This window comes from Mobula hypostoma, chromosome 17 (assembly GCF_963921235.1).
Source record: "Mobula hypostoma chromosome 17, sMobHyp1.1, whole genome shotgun sequence".
Lineage (NCBI taxonomy): Eukaryota > Metazoa > Chordata > Chondrichthyes > Myliobatiformes > Myliobatidae > Mobula > Mobula hypostoma.
This window is the reverse complement of record NC_086113.1, coordinates 57,531,901-57,549,864: the sequence shown is the minus strand read 5'-3', so window position 1 is coordinate 57,549,864 and position 17,964 is coordinate 57,531,901. Positions and strand designations below refer to the sequence as shown.

Sequence of the window (17,964 nt, the reverse complement as noted above, 5' to 3'; positions counted from 1 at the left end):
TGCAAGATGATAAGGAACCTTTAATATTTTGATTCTGTTTAAGCTTCTGAAGGTTAGTGCATGTATTGTATTTCCACTGAAGTTTTCTGGGAAAATCAGGAAAATCTCAAGTGATTTGAGATTTTTGTGCTTCTCCAATTTGGCATAATCTACACCTTCCAGGATTTTTAGAATTTTTAACTCATCCTGGTTCTCTCTTGTACGCTCTTTAATTTCTATGCTACTCTAATTCTGCAAAGCATTTGCACTGTTCCAAAAACGAATTTCACAGGTCCTGACAGGGTAGATAGGCAGCTAACAATTCCTCTGTCTGGGATAACAAGAAACAGGAGTTAAAGTATCAAAATAAGGAAGGAGTCAAACATTGAAAGCAGAAGTGACAAAAAAGTTTCTTCTTCCAGATGATGGTAAATCTTTGCAGTTGTCTTTCTAAGAGAGATGTAGAAGATAATTACAGAATATATTTGAGGCAGTGATAAATAGAGTTTAGATTATAAGGGGATCTGGGAAAATAAGTGGCACGGGGGTAAGAGATCAGCCAGGACCTACTTGAATGATGAAGCATGCATGAAGAGCTGAAAGATATACTGCTGCTACAACTTCCTATTTCTTATCCCTATAAACTCCAGCCCCAAATTCAGTCAAACTACTTATCGGATAACATTTCATCCCAGGTTATGACAGTGTTCTATCCTGAGAACTGTTCATAACCTAAATAGTTTGCAAATTGAATGTGTGGACGCCTGACAATATATTTAAATAGAAACATAGACCAAACAAGGGTGTTGTGTAGTTAAACCAGGGCGTTCAATTCAACCATTCAGATTTCTCAGCCAGATGAAACGATATTGCTGCAAACTGAGCTCCCGCACAGCAGAAAGTGCACATTGTCGGTTCTACATGTAGATCCAGCTACAAGTGCTCATCTGACTCGTACTACTGTGCCTTAATTCCATTGCAAAAGAGGCAGCAGCCAGCAAATCCATCCCACTGGTCTTCCAAACACGCACCAATATGTACAGGCTACACATAAGTGTGGCATCTGTAACCTGGTGAGGACATCTGCATTGTTGTAACATTCCAGCTGTCACAATATACATCTCAACTTGTCAAAAATCTCATGTTGTCCTTTAAACAGAATGCAAGTGCAACTTTGCAAACTGTGTAATCCCAGTCTTGAAATCTGGCTTAGAAATTTCATCATGCAGTACGTGCATTTTTTTAATGAGCTGTCTGTTTGAACTGGATCGTAAAACCAATTGCGGAGCATGACCATGACCTTGTCATGATGCTTAACCATTTGCATCACACTGTTTGAAGCAGATATGGTACACAGAATCCAAGGAGCGCACAGAAACATCTACCAGGTGACATTTCCACTGGGAAACTGAACTTTTATCAATGTATTGAATATACACCGCAGGTTGCACGTAGGAAAACGGCCTGAAAAGCTGGAACAAGCGCTCCATCTGTGTTTTGTTTCAGAATCATCAATAATATGTTAGTTTGTTGCAGAAATCTGCCAGAGCAGAATGAGGCGAAAGCCTCTACGACAAAGGTCTGCAAGTGAAGATCTCCTTTATACTCTGGAGCTTGAGAGGAGCAGTCACAGTCCCACTGTAACTCCCAGGAGCAGGGTGCGAGGTCTCCCTTCAGGGAGGAGGGGTAGAAAGGCTCTGGCACTATGGGATATTTTCAATAATCTACCACCAGCCTTACCTTACCTCCACCTGAATGAGAAGCAATGGATCCATAAGCTAAAGCTTCCTAAGAAACTGGACCTAGCCCCTCAACTGCACCTAGTCTACTTCAGACTCTGGTTCATTCCAGACAACCTGGCTGACCTAAAACTCAAATCTCCCAGTCTGCAGTACCCTTTGGAGGTCAGATACCTGTATGTTCTACTCAGAAGGAAACAGGATTTCTCCTTCTTAGGTAGGAGTAGAATTGACCCAGCCTCTGGGCTTACCAAAATGTTAGAAAGTGGTGGGTTGCAATTTTGTGATGTTCTGGGCTTTACGTGTAAACTGCATTGACCGTAATTCTCTGAAGCTCATCTGCCAAAGCACCCTTGTTGCCTCACTCTGCGTTCAGAAGCATGTCTATTGTATTCCTTACAATGCAGTGTGCTATGCTGACAGTATTTCACCCACTGTGGTAAATGGAAGCACAGGCTTTGCTAACAAGGACCATCTCCATCTTTGTCACCTGCCTTTGGTTTCTCACTAAAGTTCAGGCACCTTGCAGTTTTTGAGTGCACAATTGTAACTGCATGAAAAGGGCCATGGAATTCAGTGCAGAATCCTTTTGTGGTTCCAAATATACAATTCAGATGCCTAAAAAAGTTAGGAGACATCTTTTGACACACTCCAGAAAGATGTCATGCCTCACTGTCATCTGCTGCACCCTTCACTGTCTGTCAGTAATGAGTACACAGCTGAAGCTTCTGTGCAGAAGCAAGATGAGAGGGAGCCTGAGATAATGGCTGAGGCAGATTGTGAAGAAGGTGGTAGGTTATTGGATGTGTTTTTACAGTAATTAAGAAGCTTTATTTCTTGAGTGGTTACAGGCAGTGTAGCATAGTGTTCAGCTCAATGCAATTACATCCTGGGGTGTTGGAGTTCAGAATTCAGTTCCAAAGACCCGTGTAAGAAAGTTTATACATTCTTCCTGTGGGCATGTTGGTTTCTCTGGGTACTCCGGTTTCTTGCAAATTTCTGCAGATGTACCATTGGAGAGCCTTCTATCTGGCTGCAACAATGTCTTGTATGGGGGGAGGGGGCACAGTGCAGGGGTTTGGCTACTGCACAGGATCAAAATAAGAGTTGTAAACTTAGTCAGCTCCATCATGGACACTAGCTACCATATTATCCAGGACATCTTCAATGAGCGATGCTTCAAATGGTGTCATCCATCATTAAGTACCCCCATCACCCAGGACATGCCTTCTTCTCATTGCTGCCATCAGGAAGGAAATATAGAAGCCTGAAGGCACACACTCAGTGCATCAGGAACAGCTTCTTCCCCTCTACTATCCAATTTCTGGAATGGACATTGGACCATGAACACTACCTCACTACTATTAATTTTAGTTTTGCACTACTTACTAAAATTAACTGTTATATATGTATTGCAAAGACAACAACTCTCATGACAGATGCTGGTGATATTGAACCTGATTTTGATTCTGATTCCTATTGCAAAGGCCCTCCTGATCATTACATCTCTTTCCTGCCTCCTCCTTTTACAAAGCTTGTCCTGCTTTGCAGGGCCTTCTTTCCCACCAATGTCCCCATTAGTGCTAAACAAATAAAGCAGCTGAAAAGAGAGAAAGATTCAAACTCAGCTCCACCTTTGATACTTCGAGTGAATTAGATATTTCTTATCTCTTCCCACCAGTGCATTGTCACATTTTTCTCAAAATAACCACATTCTGACTGCAGTAATCCTGCAATCCACTGGTGATCCCATTTACAATATACATTGGAGCTTCTTGCAGCTAAGTAATCTGGCTCCTCCGCAGATGCAACTGGCCAAATCATTGGACCCAGTCTGGCAGGTCTGATACCAGCACTGCACAAAGGTTACTGTCGCTAACTATCCAATTGGCATCATTCTCACTTGTGCATGTGATATGTGATCTGAGTATCAGATGATGAGGCAAAATGCAAGACTCCTACACCAAAATGGAAGCAAACTAAGGCAATCCTTTTTCTTTGTGGTCTGGTCATCTACCCAGCATGTTCATATCCCCAGTCTCTCCAAATTTTCACATAGTCCTTTCTCAATGTTCTATGATTGTAGCTCCATCTCCTGCAAAGTCCTTTGCTCCATATTTCTCCCAAATATACCTCTCCAATCTCCCAACTTTTCCATCTGTTCGATCTCATTAACATGTCCTATCTCATACAGTGCCTGTCATCCCAGTTTTTGCAAGGTGTTTGCCTCATATTAATTTTGCTGTGAATAGCTTGAATATCACAGATGCATTTTGCTTTCCTTCACTAAGTTTCAGACAAGGTTTAAGTGATCTTCAACTGTGGCACGTAGCTTATTTCGATTTATTTGGGAAGTTAATGAGTAAATCATATGAGGAACATTTAATGGCTCTGGGTCTGTACTCACTGGAATTTAGAAGGATGAAGGGTGATCTCATGGAAACCTTTTGAATGTTGAAAGGTCTAGACAGAGTGGATGTAGAAAGGATGTTTCCCATGGTGGGAAAGTCTGAGACAAGAGGGCACAGCCTCAGGATAGAGGGGCGTCCACTTAAAACAGAGATGCGGAAAAATTTTCTTTATCCGGAGGGTGGTGAATTTGTGGAATTTATTACCACAGGCAGCTGTGGAGGCTGGGTTGTTGGGTGTATTTAAGGCAGACTTGATAGGTTCTTGATCAGACATGACATCAAAGGTTATGGGGAGGCTGGGACGTAGGGCTGAGGAGGGGAGGAGGGAGAAGAGGATTAGCCATAATTGAATGGCAGAGCAAACTCAAGGGCCAAATGGCCTAATTCTGTTCCTATAACTTATGGTCTTATAAGCCAGAAGTTGAAACCAACGTTAAAAATAATTACCCTAATTGAAATCTTTCTAATAAATTGGCTCATGTCCCACCTTCCACTCCACAACATTCTGTTTTTTTAGATCCTTTTCGTTATTGTTTTATATAATCAGGCTGGTGTTCTCTCAGACATGTCCTTCAAATTTGCATCAGAGGATGATTTTCTAAGTTCAATATTAACTTCTTATGGTCGTGCTGGAAAATCTGTCCTTAAGTTAATAAATGACAAATTGTACTGTTGCCTTTCCAAGCATACCCATACTTGAAAATATTGCAACAATCATCAGTCATTATTTCTACTTTCAAAGCATCTGTAAACATCACCTTAATTTCCCTCTATCCTGAACTATGCTACACTCTTCACGACCACTTTCACAAAAGTGCATTTTTCTCTTCTGTTAAGATGTTAGATTATTGCTTTATCAGATTGAGTTCAGTTTGCTCTTTTGCAAAGTCCTGAAAAGTCCCAGAAAATTCATAACCCACTTGTCAGAATGTGTTAAAGACTACATAAATCTATGCTTCAGAAATTTTAACTGAAGGATATTTAAAGATTGTTTTAGGTCCCCTGCTATCAGATGCCCATGAACTGCTTAGATTTAAAGGTGTATTAAGTATCTAGGTAAAATTCTCTTTCCATCTTTGAACATGATGATTAGAATAATGTATCGTACTTCTTGTTCTTCAAGCTCTGATTGTACTCTCTTTTGAAAAAAATAATGTGCAGTGAGATTATATCACACCTCAAGGAAAAGGACTATCATTATACATAAAAAAATTCGACTGGTAGGAAGGTCTCTTCAGTTACGCAAAAAGGAAAATTTACACATTTCACAGCCCAGACCTAAACGACACACAATGCCTAAATTCTGATCAACATTATTGGTTACGGTAAAGCTGATACTTAGTTTTAGATTTTGCTTTCATGAAGATATGCAATCCAAAAATTCATGGCATAAACACTGACAAAAACCATAGACCATAAGTATAACAAGACTGGAGGGAACCAGACTGACAAAGATGATACCCAGTGTAACTTTCTGAATCACTAGCAGGTAAACACCAAGAGGCAATGAGCTGAAATACAGTAGCCCCAGTAGCCAGACGAGGATTCTGCCTATCGTCTGGCAGAGTAGGGGAGTACAATTCCAAACTGCCCATTGCTGAGACATTGAGCCCACTGAGTCAAAGCTGGTGTTGTAGAATTCCATGGCTGGTGCTGAACTCTGAGACTGAGGGGAATCCCTTTGAACTTCCATGATGGTAATCACCAGGCAGTTTGAGGAACCATGCGATGGGCTTGGAAAGGATGCCAACCTTTTTGGGGAGAGCAATAGCTCAGATGGGTTGTCCAGAGCAAGCTTTCTACTCCTCTCATTGCACGTAAGGGCAGCAATGAAATTGCTGTCGTCTGGAAGTCCGCTGACATCTTCTAACACGCTTGTCTCATATCTGCAGAAAGGACAACTAATTATGCCTAGTGAGCAGTCTCCAAAGTCTACAATCTTGTATAGGCATTTGGCACACACCCTATGAAAGCATTCTAACAACTTGGGTCGCCTATTCTTCAGATTGTAAGGATTATAACATATTTTGCATTCTAACTCTTCAGAAGGAAACAGCTGTTTTTCTGTAGAAACCTCTGTAGTCTGGCAATTCATAGTGACCTTCCAAACTCAGTAGCAAATGTTTATTCCAGATGTTTGTAATTTCTATTGGAATGCCATGTAAAATCTTGTAACCATCCAATAGACAGGCTGCAAATGGACAATCCTTGGACTGCTTCTACTATATTCCAGAGAGAAAGTATGCTGCTTTTGATGATGGAAGTCCCAAATGAATAAATTGTCAGGCTATCTGCAGGGAGAGAAAAAAAGTTTCATAATGTTTGTTGCACAAAACTTTAAACATGTTCAGAGGAACAAAGTTGTTATTATTCAGCAAATAGATGAATCACAACTGGATGTTTGCAATGTATATACTTCTATCCAATATATATCAACCTTTTAAATTTTCCCCTGTATTTGTTCAGGTAAGTGACATCGCCAAAATTAATTAAAAATCAGCACAACAACACTCATAATCTGAGGAGTTGTAGTGGGAGTGTATTTTTAACTATGCCGATGCAGTTCAAGATTAATCAATTTCATTGGCAGGTGTGGAATATTCAGTGTTTTAGTCATTAAGCAAGTAATGAAAGAGGCTCTTTATTCTGTTACCTAGAATATCAGTGTGGGTGGAGCTAAGGAGTTAATGGCGCCTAACTGCAACTCCTTTGCTTGCATCTTTGGAAACAGCTCTATTTCCATCTTTTTTCTCTTTCAGGGTTCTTTTGAAGACCCTGGCCTGGAGTTACACGCTGACTTTGGTTCTTTGTGGGAATGGGACCCGCTCTTGGGGTCTCACAAATGGCTGTTATTCGAGATACCAAGGATGCAGCCTAGAAGATTAGCTCGCCTTTGGAGTTCCAGGATTTCATGGCTCTGGAGGCAGGCGGATTGCAGGAAATCGGTGTGTCGTGGGAGACGGAAGATCAAAAGCAGCAAGCTGGCTGCTGGCTGTGTGCCCTGAGACCCGAATTCTTCAGGCACAGAGCTCGGAAAAAGCAACGCAACAGACTTTAACATCGTAAATTAGAGGGTTGTTTGTTACTTCTCCCCTTTCACTGTGAAATGGGGACACCTCTTTTTCTCTTATTAGGGAGAGAGAGAGAGCCTGTGGTATGTCGAATTACCGGGTGAATGAGTAGTCTTTGGGGTACTACAAGTTTGTGTCTTTATTGATGCTTTGCTGCATGCTTGCATGCTCAGTAGGGGTGCTGATGCTTTTTTGCTGGTGGGGGAGGGGGGATTGTTGCTTTGCTGCTGCTGGGAAGGGGAGCTGGGGGGAGGCTTTGGGGTTTCTAACATTTTACTGTCATTCATTCTTTGGGGCACTTCTCTATTTTCATGGATGGTTGCAAAGAAAAAGAATTTCAGGATGTATATTTGCATACATTTCTCTGACGTTAAATGTACCTTTGAAACCTTTGAAATATTATATAGCTTAGTTAAGAGAACATGTAACAAGTGTTAGAAAATTAGGATCATAGAAAAGGAGAAATTGTGTGAATTATCAACGTAAAACTGTTAACAGAAGGCAAACTTCTCTGTAGCAGCCTCTGCAGCCTCAAATTATTGCTCCAAAGTTTCTAGACAATGAAATAATTCTGAAATGTCATCACCATTGAAAAGCAAGGCAACTTCTTGATTCAAATATTAATAAACATTTGGAACAATGTGCAATTAGACAAAGGCAGAATATTTTGAAACACTTATAGTTTTGGTAGATACGAAAAGTTAAGAGTCTTTGTTGACTTTTTATGTGCCTGTTATCAAGATGTGGAGACCACATATAAAGTTGTTTCATGTTCCCAATAATTTCCATTTAACTCAAGATGCTGATGTCAGTAGACTTCAGTAGTCTGTAAAATCTACAAGGAGTAGCATGTCTTGGTACAGTTGAGCATACCAGGGCAAACTACTAATGACTGACTAAAGCTTTCACCACACTTCCAGGAGACACACTACTAAAAAATTCAGATGAATTTTGTAGTGTTTCCACTGGAGAAGGGTATATGAATTCTCTCGGACCCCAAGGAAGTGCTATTTTGAAAGTAAGTCGAAGAGTTTAAGTCAAATTTAAGGAAAGAATTTCAAAAATTGGTAACCTTGGCAGCAGAAAGTCCATCCCTGGTATCAGCCTCTAATACACTGCCCCTCCTCTTTGCTCCTTCACGTTAGATGACATTTCCCATATCAAGGCATCTCCAATCATTAATACAACAGACATAATGAAGAACGGAAAACAAACTACAAGGTTCAGAGTGCATTGAGTGAAAATTTGATTGTATAAACATTGAGCCATGCAATCGAGTTTCCAAGTCAAGTTGACTTGAGTCAAAAATGAGCCAATCAGAGAGGTCAATGCTTCAGTGGTTCGGAGTGTGTATACAGTATACAGCCTGAAATTCTTACTCTTCGCAGGCATCCACGAAACAGGAAAAAAACCCACTAAAGAATGAATGGCAGAAAATGTTAGCAAGCCAGAGCCTCCCCCCAATGCACAAGCAGCAGCAAAATCATCAATCCTCCCCCATTTGCTCCAGTATAAATTTCCAAATGGCAAATCATGTCTCATGATTGTCGCTGAATTTAAATCCATAACAATATGTATGAAAGAAATAAGATTTACATGGATCTTCAGAAGCACTCAACAGTATTCCAGAAAAGTAAATGTTAATGAACATGGAATAAAATTTATGAAACAGATGGCAATTCCCCTGCATCTCCTGAAAGAGAATCAGAGTTAATATTTCATGCCAACTGTTATCAGGGCAATTCTGGTAAGGGGTCTCTGACCTGAAATAATAACTCTGGTTCCCTTTCCAGCACGCTGAGTGTTTGCAATATTTTCTGTAGTTACTTCAGATTTCCAGTGTCTGCAGTAGTTTTGATTTTCAATACGTTTTCTCAGCTTGGCACGCTGATTTCAATTTTATTTACTAAGTTTGTATCCATGGCAAGCTGTACTGACTTTGCTAATACTTTGTAAGAGTGATAATGGGTCATATTTAGGTGATTTCATATTGCTCAGCTTCATGCCATTAGAGAGGTCATATCTGTTTTGGAGGCAATGCAGCAGGATTAGGGGATAGAATAATAAGAAACACTTGGATAAACCAACACAGTTCACCCAGGAGGATCTTACACACTGATAGGATTCTGAAGGAAAATCCAGAAAGAAACATTCAGATGTAACTGCTAGGATCAAATTTAATACAAAATCATAGACTCTCACCTCTCACTCCAGCAGGATGTGGTACCCATCTACTTCAAGTAGGTGTCAATCAAACCAGTGCCCAAGAAAAGTGTGGTAACCTGTCTAAATTACTATCTCCCAGTGATATTTACATCCACAGTGATGAAGTGTTTTGTGCGGCTGGTGTTGAAGCATATCAGAATGGCGATTCAGATCCGCCCCAATTTGCCTACCAATGCAACAGGTCTACAGCAGATGCCATCTCATTGGCTCTTCACACAACCCTAGAACATCAGGACAGTAAAGATGCATACATCAGGATGCGCTTTATTGATTACAGCTCAGCATTTAATGCCATCATCCTCTCAAAACTAATCAGTAAACTCCAAGACCCAGGCCTCAAAACGCCTTGTGCAATTGGATCTTCGATTTCCTCACTTGAAGTTCCACAATCTGTTCATTTTGGCAAAGGAACTTCCTCCATAATCTCCTCAGCACAGAAGCACCACAGGGATGTGCACTTAACCCCCTGCTTTATTTGCTTTACAGCTATGACTGTGTGGCTAAGTACAGCTCCAATGCCATAATCAAGTTTGCTGATGACACCACTGTTGTGGGATATATCAAAGGGGGTGATGAATCAGCATACAGGAGGGAGATTGAAAACTTGACTGAGTGGTGTAATAGTCATAGTCATACTTTATTGATCCCGAGGGAAATTGATTTTCGTTACAGTTGCACCATAAATAATTAAATAGTTATAAAACCATAAATAATTAAATAGTTATAAAACCATAAATAATTAAATAGTAATATGTAAATTATGCCAGGACATAAGTCCAGGACCAGCCTATTGGCTCAGGGTGTCTGACCCTCCAAGGGAGGAGTTGTAAAGCTTGATGGCCGCAGGCAGGAATGACTTCCTATGATGCTCTGTGTTGCATCTCGGTGGAATGAGTCTCTGGCTGAATGTACTCCTGTGCCCATCTAGTACATTATGTAGTGGATGGGAGACATTGACCAAGATGGCATGCAACTTAGACAGCATCCTCTTTTCAGACACCACCGTCAGAGAGTCCTGTTCCATCCCCACAACATCACTGGCCTTACGAATGAGTTTGTTGATTCTGTTGGCGTCTGCTACCCTCAGCCTGCTGCCCCAGCACACAACAGCAAACATGATCGCACTGGCCACCACAGACTCGTAGAACATCCTCAGCATCATCCGGCAGATGTTAAAGGACCTCAGTCTCCTCAGGAAATAGAGACGGCTCTGACCCTTCTTGTAGACAGCCTCAGTGTTCTTTGACCAGTCCAGTTTATTGTCAATTCGTATCCCCAGGTATTTGTAATCCTCCACCATTTCCACACTGACCCCCTGAATGGAAACAGGGGTCACCGGTGCCTTAGCCCTCCTCAGGTCTACCACCAGCTCCTTAGTCTTTTTCACATTAAGCTGCAGATAATTCTGCTGACACCATGACAAAGTAGCAACAACAACCTCTCACTCAGCATCGGTAAGACCAAGAAATTGATTGTAGACTTCAGGAGATGGAAACCAGAGGTCCATGAGCCAGCAATCTTTGGCGGATCAGAGGTGGAGGGGGGGTCAGTAACTTCAAATTCCTGGGTGTCACCTGTCCTGGACCCATCATATAAATATTATTGCAAAGAAAACACAACAGTACCTCTACTTCCACAATTGAGTATGCAGAGATTCAACATGTCATCAAAAACGTTGGCAAACTCCTTTAGACGTGGTGGAAAGTGTGGTGACTGGCTGCATTACGGCTTGATATGGGAAAACCAATGTCTTTGAGCAGAAAATCCTACAAAAGATAATGGATTCAGCCCAGTACATCATGGGTAAAGTCCTCTCAACCATTGAGCACATCTACATGAAATGTTGCTGTAGAAAAGCAGCATCCATCATCAAAGATCCTCACCACCCAGGCCACACACTTTTCTCACTGCTGCCATCAGGTGGAGGGTACAAATGCCTCAGGACTCGCACCACCAGGTTCAACAACAGTTACTACCCCTCAACCATCAGGCTCTTGAACAAAATGGGATAACTACAATCATTTTACTTCTGGTGTTGACAGTTGATAGGTGAGACCAGGTAAGGAGGAAGGTGAGTGTGTTGGTTGGGGGGGGGAGGTGGGTGGAGGTGTGATGTAAGCAACTGGGAGGTGATAGGTGGAAGAGGTAAAGGCTGAAGAAGAAGAAATGTAATAGAAGAGGATAATGGACCACAAATGAAGGGAAGGAGGTGAGGGACCAGAGGGAAGGGACAGGCAGGTCATGAGGGTGGGGCAGGTGAAGAGAAGGGCTAAGGGGTAACGAAAATGGGAATGATAGAACAGAGAGAGGGAGATTGGAACAGAGGTTCTCTGTTCTCTGGATGAGGCTTTCCATTATCGAATATCCAAGACAGGGATCAGGGTCCCCCTTGTCCTTACCTATTGCCACATAAGCACCCATATCCAGCACATCATTCTCCACAACTTCTACCATCTCCAATGGGACCCGACGTGGAGGAGACAGATACAGGAATGTCAGTGAAGGAATGGGAAGTTGAATTGGAAATGGGCAGCCACCAGGAGATCCTGGCTGTTGTGGAGGACAGATTGAAAGTGCTCGACAAAGCCATCTCCCAATCTGCTCTGCTTTGCCATGATGAGGCCCAACTCAGGTTGGAGGAGCAACACCTCATGTTCCGTCTGGGCAGCCTCTAACCTAAAGGCACAAACATTGATTGTTCTAACTCTGCTCTGTTCCCCTCCTCCCCCTTCTCTCTTTTTTCATGCCTCATTCTGGTTAACTTTTCACCCTTCTCACCCCTCCCCCCACCTTCATGATCTGCCCATTACCTCCCTTTGGTTCTCCATCTCCTTCCCTTTATTCCATGCCCCACTGTCCTCTCCTATTAGATTCCTTGACCTCTTCCACCTATCCCCTCCCAGCTTCTTACGTTATCCACCCAACACCTTCCTCCTGACCTGGTCTCACATATAACCTGTCACCTTCTGCTCCTCCTCCTCCCCCCACCTTCTTATTCTGGCCTCTGCTCCTTTTCGTCCCAGTCCTGATGAAGGGTCTGGGCTCAAAACATTGACTGGTTATTCCTCTCCATGGATGCTGAGTTCCTCCAGCATTTCAGGTGCATCGCTCAACACTTCCGGCAGCTGCAGTTTCTCTTCTCTCATGATCTTCAGCTTCGGCTCTTTAAAGATTACCCCCTTCATAATTTGCTGAGATTTTCTAGGACCATGGGATTATTTCCCCACCGGGCAGTTCTTTGTGATTTTCAACACATAATGACACAAAATAAAGGTGCAACAAGATAAAGGAACATATAAATTAGTAGAGGATATTGAGAGATAGGGAAGAACAAACAGATCTGGCGCAGTCTGTCAACAGGTCATCAGGAGAGATCAATAAAGTGGCTGAAATGGGATTTGGGATATTCTCTCTAACAGATGAGGCATAGAACATAAGAATCAATAGAACAGTTTAGAAGTCTAGTTACACTAGTTAGAAACATAAACAGTCCTGTCACTCCAGGTAAGCTTGGATTGCACTGGAGATGGTGCTGAGAAGACTTAAGAGGATGTTGCCAGAATATTTTGAAAAATTATCATTAAGTAACATTATAATGGCAGTGATTTTTTTGTTTTGAACAGAGAATTCAATGATTTAAAACACCTTTCTTCAAATATCTGAAAAATATTTATTCAGAAGTATAGAAATACTTATGTTTGATGAAAAGTCTGTAGCAAAAGGGGAAATCAGTATAGTGTAACATGATGGGTAGATCATGGGTGCCCAATAGATAAAGAATGGACATGGGGGTTCAAACCCAATTTTTAATGAAAACGCAACAACACACTTCTAGATAACTCCAACTTCTGTCTCAATCAAACCTCCAAGAGGACCACAATCATGCCATAGTTTGGAGGCTTGTGTGCTTCAATGACCCGGAGAGCTGTGCTGGCTTGGGTCAGGGCTTTATGCTTTGGCTCTTGGTAGGGTTACCCACGCCAAACAGGTCAAAGGGTAGAGGCCAGACTAAGAGTAGTCCATCGATCCTCCAGGTTCAGGGATTCAGCGCAGAGCTAACAATCCCGACTGGTAAAACAAAATTGTTACAGAAACAGCAATGAAGAACCCTTCCATATCTGAGTGCGATGGGATACCCCAGTCTCCACCAGAACTTGTTTGACCAACAGTAGTGAAAACCAAGAAGAAGCTTCTGACACAATGAAGGAAGCTCTGAACACCACCAAAGATGGAGGACCTTCCCTGCTGCCCTAAACACCAGCGGCATAATGAGCAGTAAGTGTGTCTCAATTAAAATAGCTGATCATCTTTGTCTCTCTTAATTGACCCTTAACAATAAGGTGTCATGATTTATAAAGTACTGAACGTCAGAGATTTATATAGTCACTATTATGTCCATTTATTTAACATATAAAATTATATACAAAGATCTGTAAAATATACAAACAAATATGTTAATTTTATTACATAGTTTAATCTATTACATATGCCTCAGGATTTTTTCCAAGGGCTGTCACATGTTTTTACCACTTTTTTGTATGTTTATTTAATGACTACTTTGTATAAACCCAATGATGTAATCATGCAAAACCATCAGCATAATAGCCTCTTGATCTTTGTTAATGGGTTTGAATAGCTCTTGAAGACAATACAGAGGAAAAATTATTTACAACACAGCGTGAAGAACTACAATGGGAAATAATTTATAGTTCCTCTCAACTCTACAGGGTACTTCAAATACTCATTGAAGTGAAAAACCTTTTCTACCATTCACATTTGAAGGGACTCAGTTTTTCCATAGAAATATGCCACTGATTCTGAATGCCTGTTTTATTTGTTGGACAAGGCCAAGATACTGTGGAAATTCAATATCCTTCTTCAAGTAGCACCACAGGATCTTGTACACTCAGTGATGCAAGCAGATAGGTCCTTGGTTGAATAGCTAACCTGAAAGATGACACCTCACTCTCAAATGATACACTGAGGGTTAGGCTGGAGTGCAGCCTGAATCCATGGCCTGTGACTCAAGTTGAAATTGCTAGCGGCTGAGCCATGAAAACATCAGCTTATTGTGACGGTACAATTTAAAATATTTCTTTGGTTTACAAGAGATTGAGATTTGCACATACATTTCAAAAGTCATGGTCTACATCCATCTCCCTTCCCAGGGTGTGATTGAGGTGGGTCGTACTGATGAATTTAAGGGAGATTGGACAAGTATATGAAGGAGCAGGTGATATGATGGAGATGGAAAGAAGCTTGAGTGGTACATTCACAGAAGTACAGATGAGTTGGGCTGGATGCTCTGTTTCTGTGCTGCATATGTCAGTGTAAGTACAATCCAATTCAAAAGAAAAGAGAAAGATGCCAACGTCAGAACTACAATAGGCTGGAACTTCAGCTGCCAATCAAAATAAGTGTGTTAAGTGATTCTTTCCAGGGATACTTGTCCATTTGTCCTCCATATATTTTATACAAGGAAAAGCACCTAAAGAGGACCAATATTCCCCATTAGTGGACTCTTCTGGCAAATAATATGAGTAGTTCTGTAACCTGCCAATACACCAGTGCTAAGTAATGCTTGTATCCATGTAAGGACAGAGGACCATTGACTCCAGAAATTGCCGTGAGCCATTGCACAGAATGGGGAAACCTGACATAGACTAAAGTTGTACAGCTCCAGGGGCATACTGTACGTCCATTTTTCTACCTCTATGCTGGTGAATCTGGTGTGTTCTGAAAGGAAAATCATACACACCAGAGAGATCAGAAGTGGAAGGTCATTGTGAGAAGTGGTCTGAGGCCTTGGTATCCATGGTGATGGCCAAAGACCTGGTCTAAATGGAACCTCTTACATGTACTCAAGGTTAGCGGCAACAGTAGCAAATCCCGACTTGCACACTACTGAATGTACCCAGTCAGCACCAATCCAGCATGCAGAAATATCTTATACCTTACATACACTTAAAACATAGGAGCTACATCATATGGAAACAATGCAGCCGAATCACCAACAATCCTCCTTTTGCTCATGATCAAGAACTATGGCAACAGACTGCTGGAGGCCCTGGCATATCCCAAAACTCAAATGGGCTATCATAGACTCAGCTGCCAAGGACCCTTCCTCCTGAACTTACTCCTCCTCCTGCTGACCTTCATTAAGCTCAGATTCTGGTGGGTGCAGTAGATAGTTCCTGTTATGGTTACTATTCTATAGATTTGCTGAGTATGCCCACAGGTTGTATATGGTGCCATATAAGCACTTTGATAATAAAATTTATTTTGAACTTTGAATTTGAATTTGAATTAGATGACAATGGAGCATGAGGCCTTCTCTGAAGTCCATTATACAACAATCCCTGGAAGTTTCAGGAAGGGAACTCATCCTGAGGACTCAAAGGTTCTCTTTGCTGAACTTCCAAAGACCTTTGCCTGTGGTAATAATTCCCATCACAACCAGGAGCCCACACTGCAGGAGACATCTTATCTGGCTGAAATATGGCAGGTCTAGAAGATATCCTCAATAAGATGCAAACTTGTTGGAGATGTGTCATTCACCATGAGAAATCTTCTTGCAATGCTCACACACACAAACTCACAAAATGACAGCCTCTGCAGTTCATAACGGGCTTTAGTTTCATATGCAGAGACACTTCCTCAAACTGTGTCATCGCTAGTGCCGTGGCCCTCACTGCCATCTCTGTGATGTCTCTCATACAGCAGAAAGAGTTGCTGATTGGGAAGCACAACAGATACATTTGATCACCTGGAAAGAACAATGCCGAAGAAGTTCATGGTAAGTATGACATTCACCTCGGTAGTACAGCAGAGCGAGCATGAACACAGAATTCCTGTCGTCATCAATGTTCCTTCATATATAGCTCCTCACATCTCAAGTGGAATCAGTAGTGGTGGGAGAAGAATTTTAATACACCTAAAGAAAATGTTTCTGGGTGGGTGAGCCCCTTGCGACTGCTAGAAGATGAGTTCATTACATAACTTCAACAGTGTGCTGCTGGTGTAAAATTCACTACCCACTTCACCGTTTGTCACTCCCATCCCCAGTGTACACACCATTGGCTCCTAGCAGACCTTTGGGTTTGTACCTTCCAAACCAGAGTTCTTTTGCCCCTTCTGGTGAGTTAGCCTTGTCCTTGGCCCTACCTTCCTGCTCCTCGTGGTGCTGAAGGTCTTGAGGAATCTGCAATATTGTTTCATCTGTGCAGCATTAAAGACTTCCTTGACCTATGCACTGATCCAAGCTCACTCTAAGGTGTCAGGTCTTTGAATGAAAGGCGGTCTCCTTCAACTTAATCACCAAAACTTGAAAATAATTGACAATCTTTTTGAATTGTCTCACAGCTCCAGTGACCCATGTTTGATTCTAATCTTAGGTGCTACCTGTGTGCAGGTTCTCTGCATGACCATGTAGAACTTTCCCTGGTGTTCCAGTTTCTTCCAGCATCCAAAAAATGAGCTCATTGAATAATTGGTCACAGTATTATTTCGAATCTAAACCACCATTTTAAGATGCTGCTGATGAAGCACGGTGAGGACTTGCTAGTGGCAAACAGAATTATAAATTACTGTATTAATCACACCTTCTCTTGGATATGATCTCTGTAATCAATAGCCCGTAACTTCCCTTTTGGAACTGATCTTTTGAACCAGCAGTACGATCTGTCATGTGTGCAGTGTGAGTTGAAATCTCGAAGATGCGTTCTGACAGTGAATGAGCCGATCTTTGGCCATTGTTGGAGCGGACCTAGAGGTGATTCAATGCAGCAGCAGAACTGAGGCGAAGCAGAACGAGACAGCAGGGCCCAGGCCCAGGCCCTAGAGTGAGGAAAGAGCCAAGGTTTTCTCTGAGAAGGCACTGAGGCTTTGGAACGCTTTTGTTCAAAAGACGGTTGAAGCAGAACCTTTTAATAGAGAGATACTTGAGCAAGGGGGTGAAAAGTTACTGTAGATAAGTTGGAAAGCAGATTGAGGTTACAATCAAAGTTCAAAGTACATTTACTATCAAAGTATGTATACATTATACAACCTTGAGATTTGTCTCCTTACAGGCAGTCGCAAAACAAAGAAGCCCCAAAAGAACCCATGAAAATAAAGAAGATTGTCAAACACCCACTGTGCAGAGAAAAATAAAACAAATCGTGCAAACAACAAAAGCAGGCGAGTGAATAGCATTCAGAACTGAAGTTTTATGAAAGGCACGAAGCCAGGCATCACTGCAGCCGGAGCAGACCACAGCCCCAGTTCAGTGCAGAGCCAAGTAAACGTCACGGAGCAGTGAGCAGAACCAGCCTGCCCCTCACCCTTGGTCCTGCCAGCCTGACCTTTTCAACCTGGTCTGGCACCTAAATCATCCAAACATCGGGTTCCTCGCTCTGGGGCCTGGCCCCTACCACCACAATTCAGCCTGTACCTGACCTTTACAATTTGGCCCAGTGTTTAAATCGATCAAACATTGGGTCTTTACTCACTCTCAGGGATGTCTCGACTCTGCCTCGCGCCCGCGCGAGCCTCCTCCTC

At 42.0% G+C, this 17,964-nt stretch overlaps 1 protein-coding gene across 1 annotated transcript; it reads right to left on the bottom strand.

Moving 5' to 3' along the window:
* Positions 1 to 265: 265 nt before the first annotated feature.
* On the bottom strand, positions 266 to 6,224 carry LOC134357656 (E3 ubiquitin-protein ligase RNF182-like). Its single transcript, XM_063069279.1, has 3 exons — positions 5,516 to 6,224; positions 1,552 to 1,619; positions 266 to 310 (listed from the first exon to the last, which is right to left on the bottom strand). The coding sequence occupies exons 1-3, from the start codon at positions 6,222 to 6,224 to the stop codon at positions 266 to 268; spliced, it is 822 nt and encodes a 273-aa protein (XP_062925349.1).
* Between the last annotated feature and the right edge of the window lie 11,740 nt (positions 6,225 to 17,964).

Excerpts from the sequence above, each read along its gene's own strand:
- LOC134357656 (XM_063069279.1), bottom strand. The coding sequence starts at position 6,224 with ATGAATTGCCAGACTACAGAGGTTTCTACAGAAAAACAGCTGTTTCCT. Across the intron at positions 1,620-5,515 it reads TTTTTGTCAGTGTTTATGCC|AGTGGGACTGTGACTGCTCC; the intron begins ATGAATTTTTGG and ends CCTGGGAGTTAC. Across the intron at positions 311-1,551 it reads TTCACTTGCAGACCTTTGTC|ACAGAGGAATTGTTAGCTGC; the intron begins GTAGAGGCTTTC and ends TTGTTATCCCAG.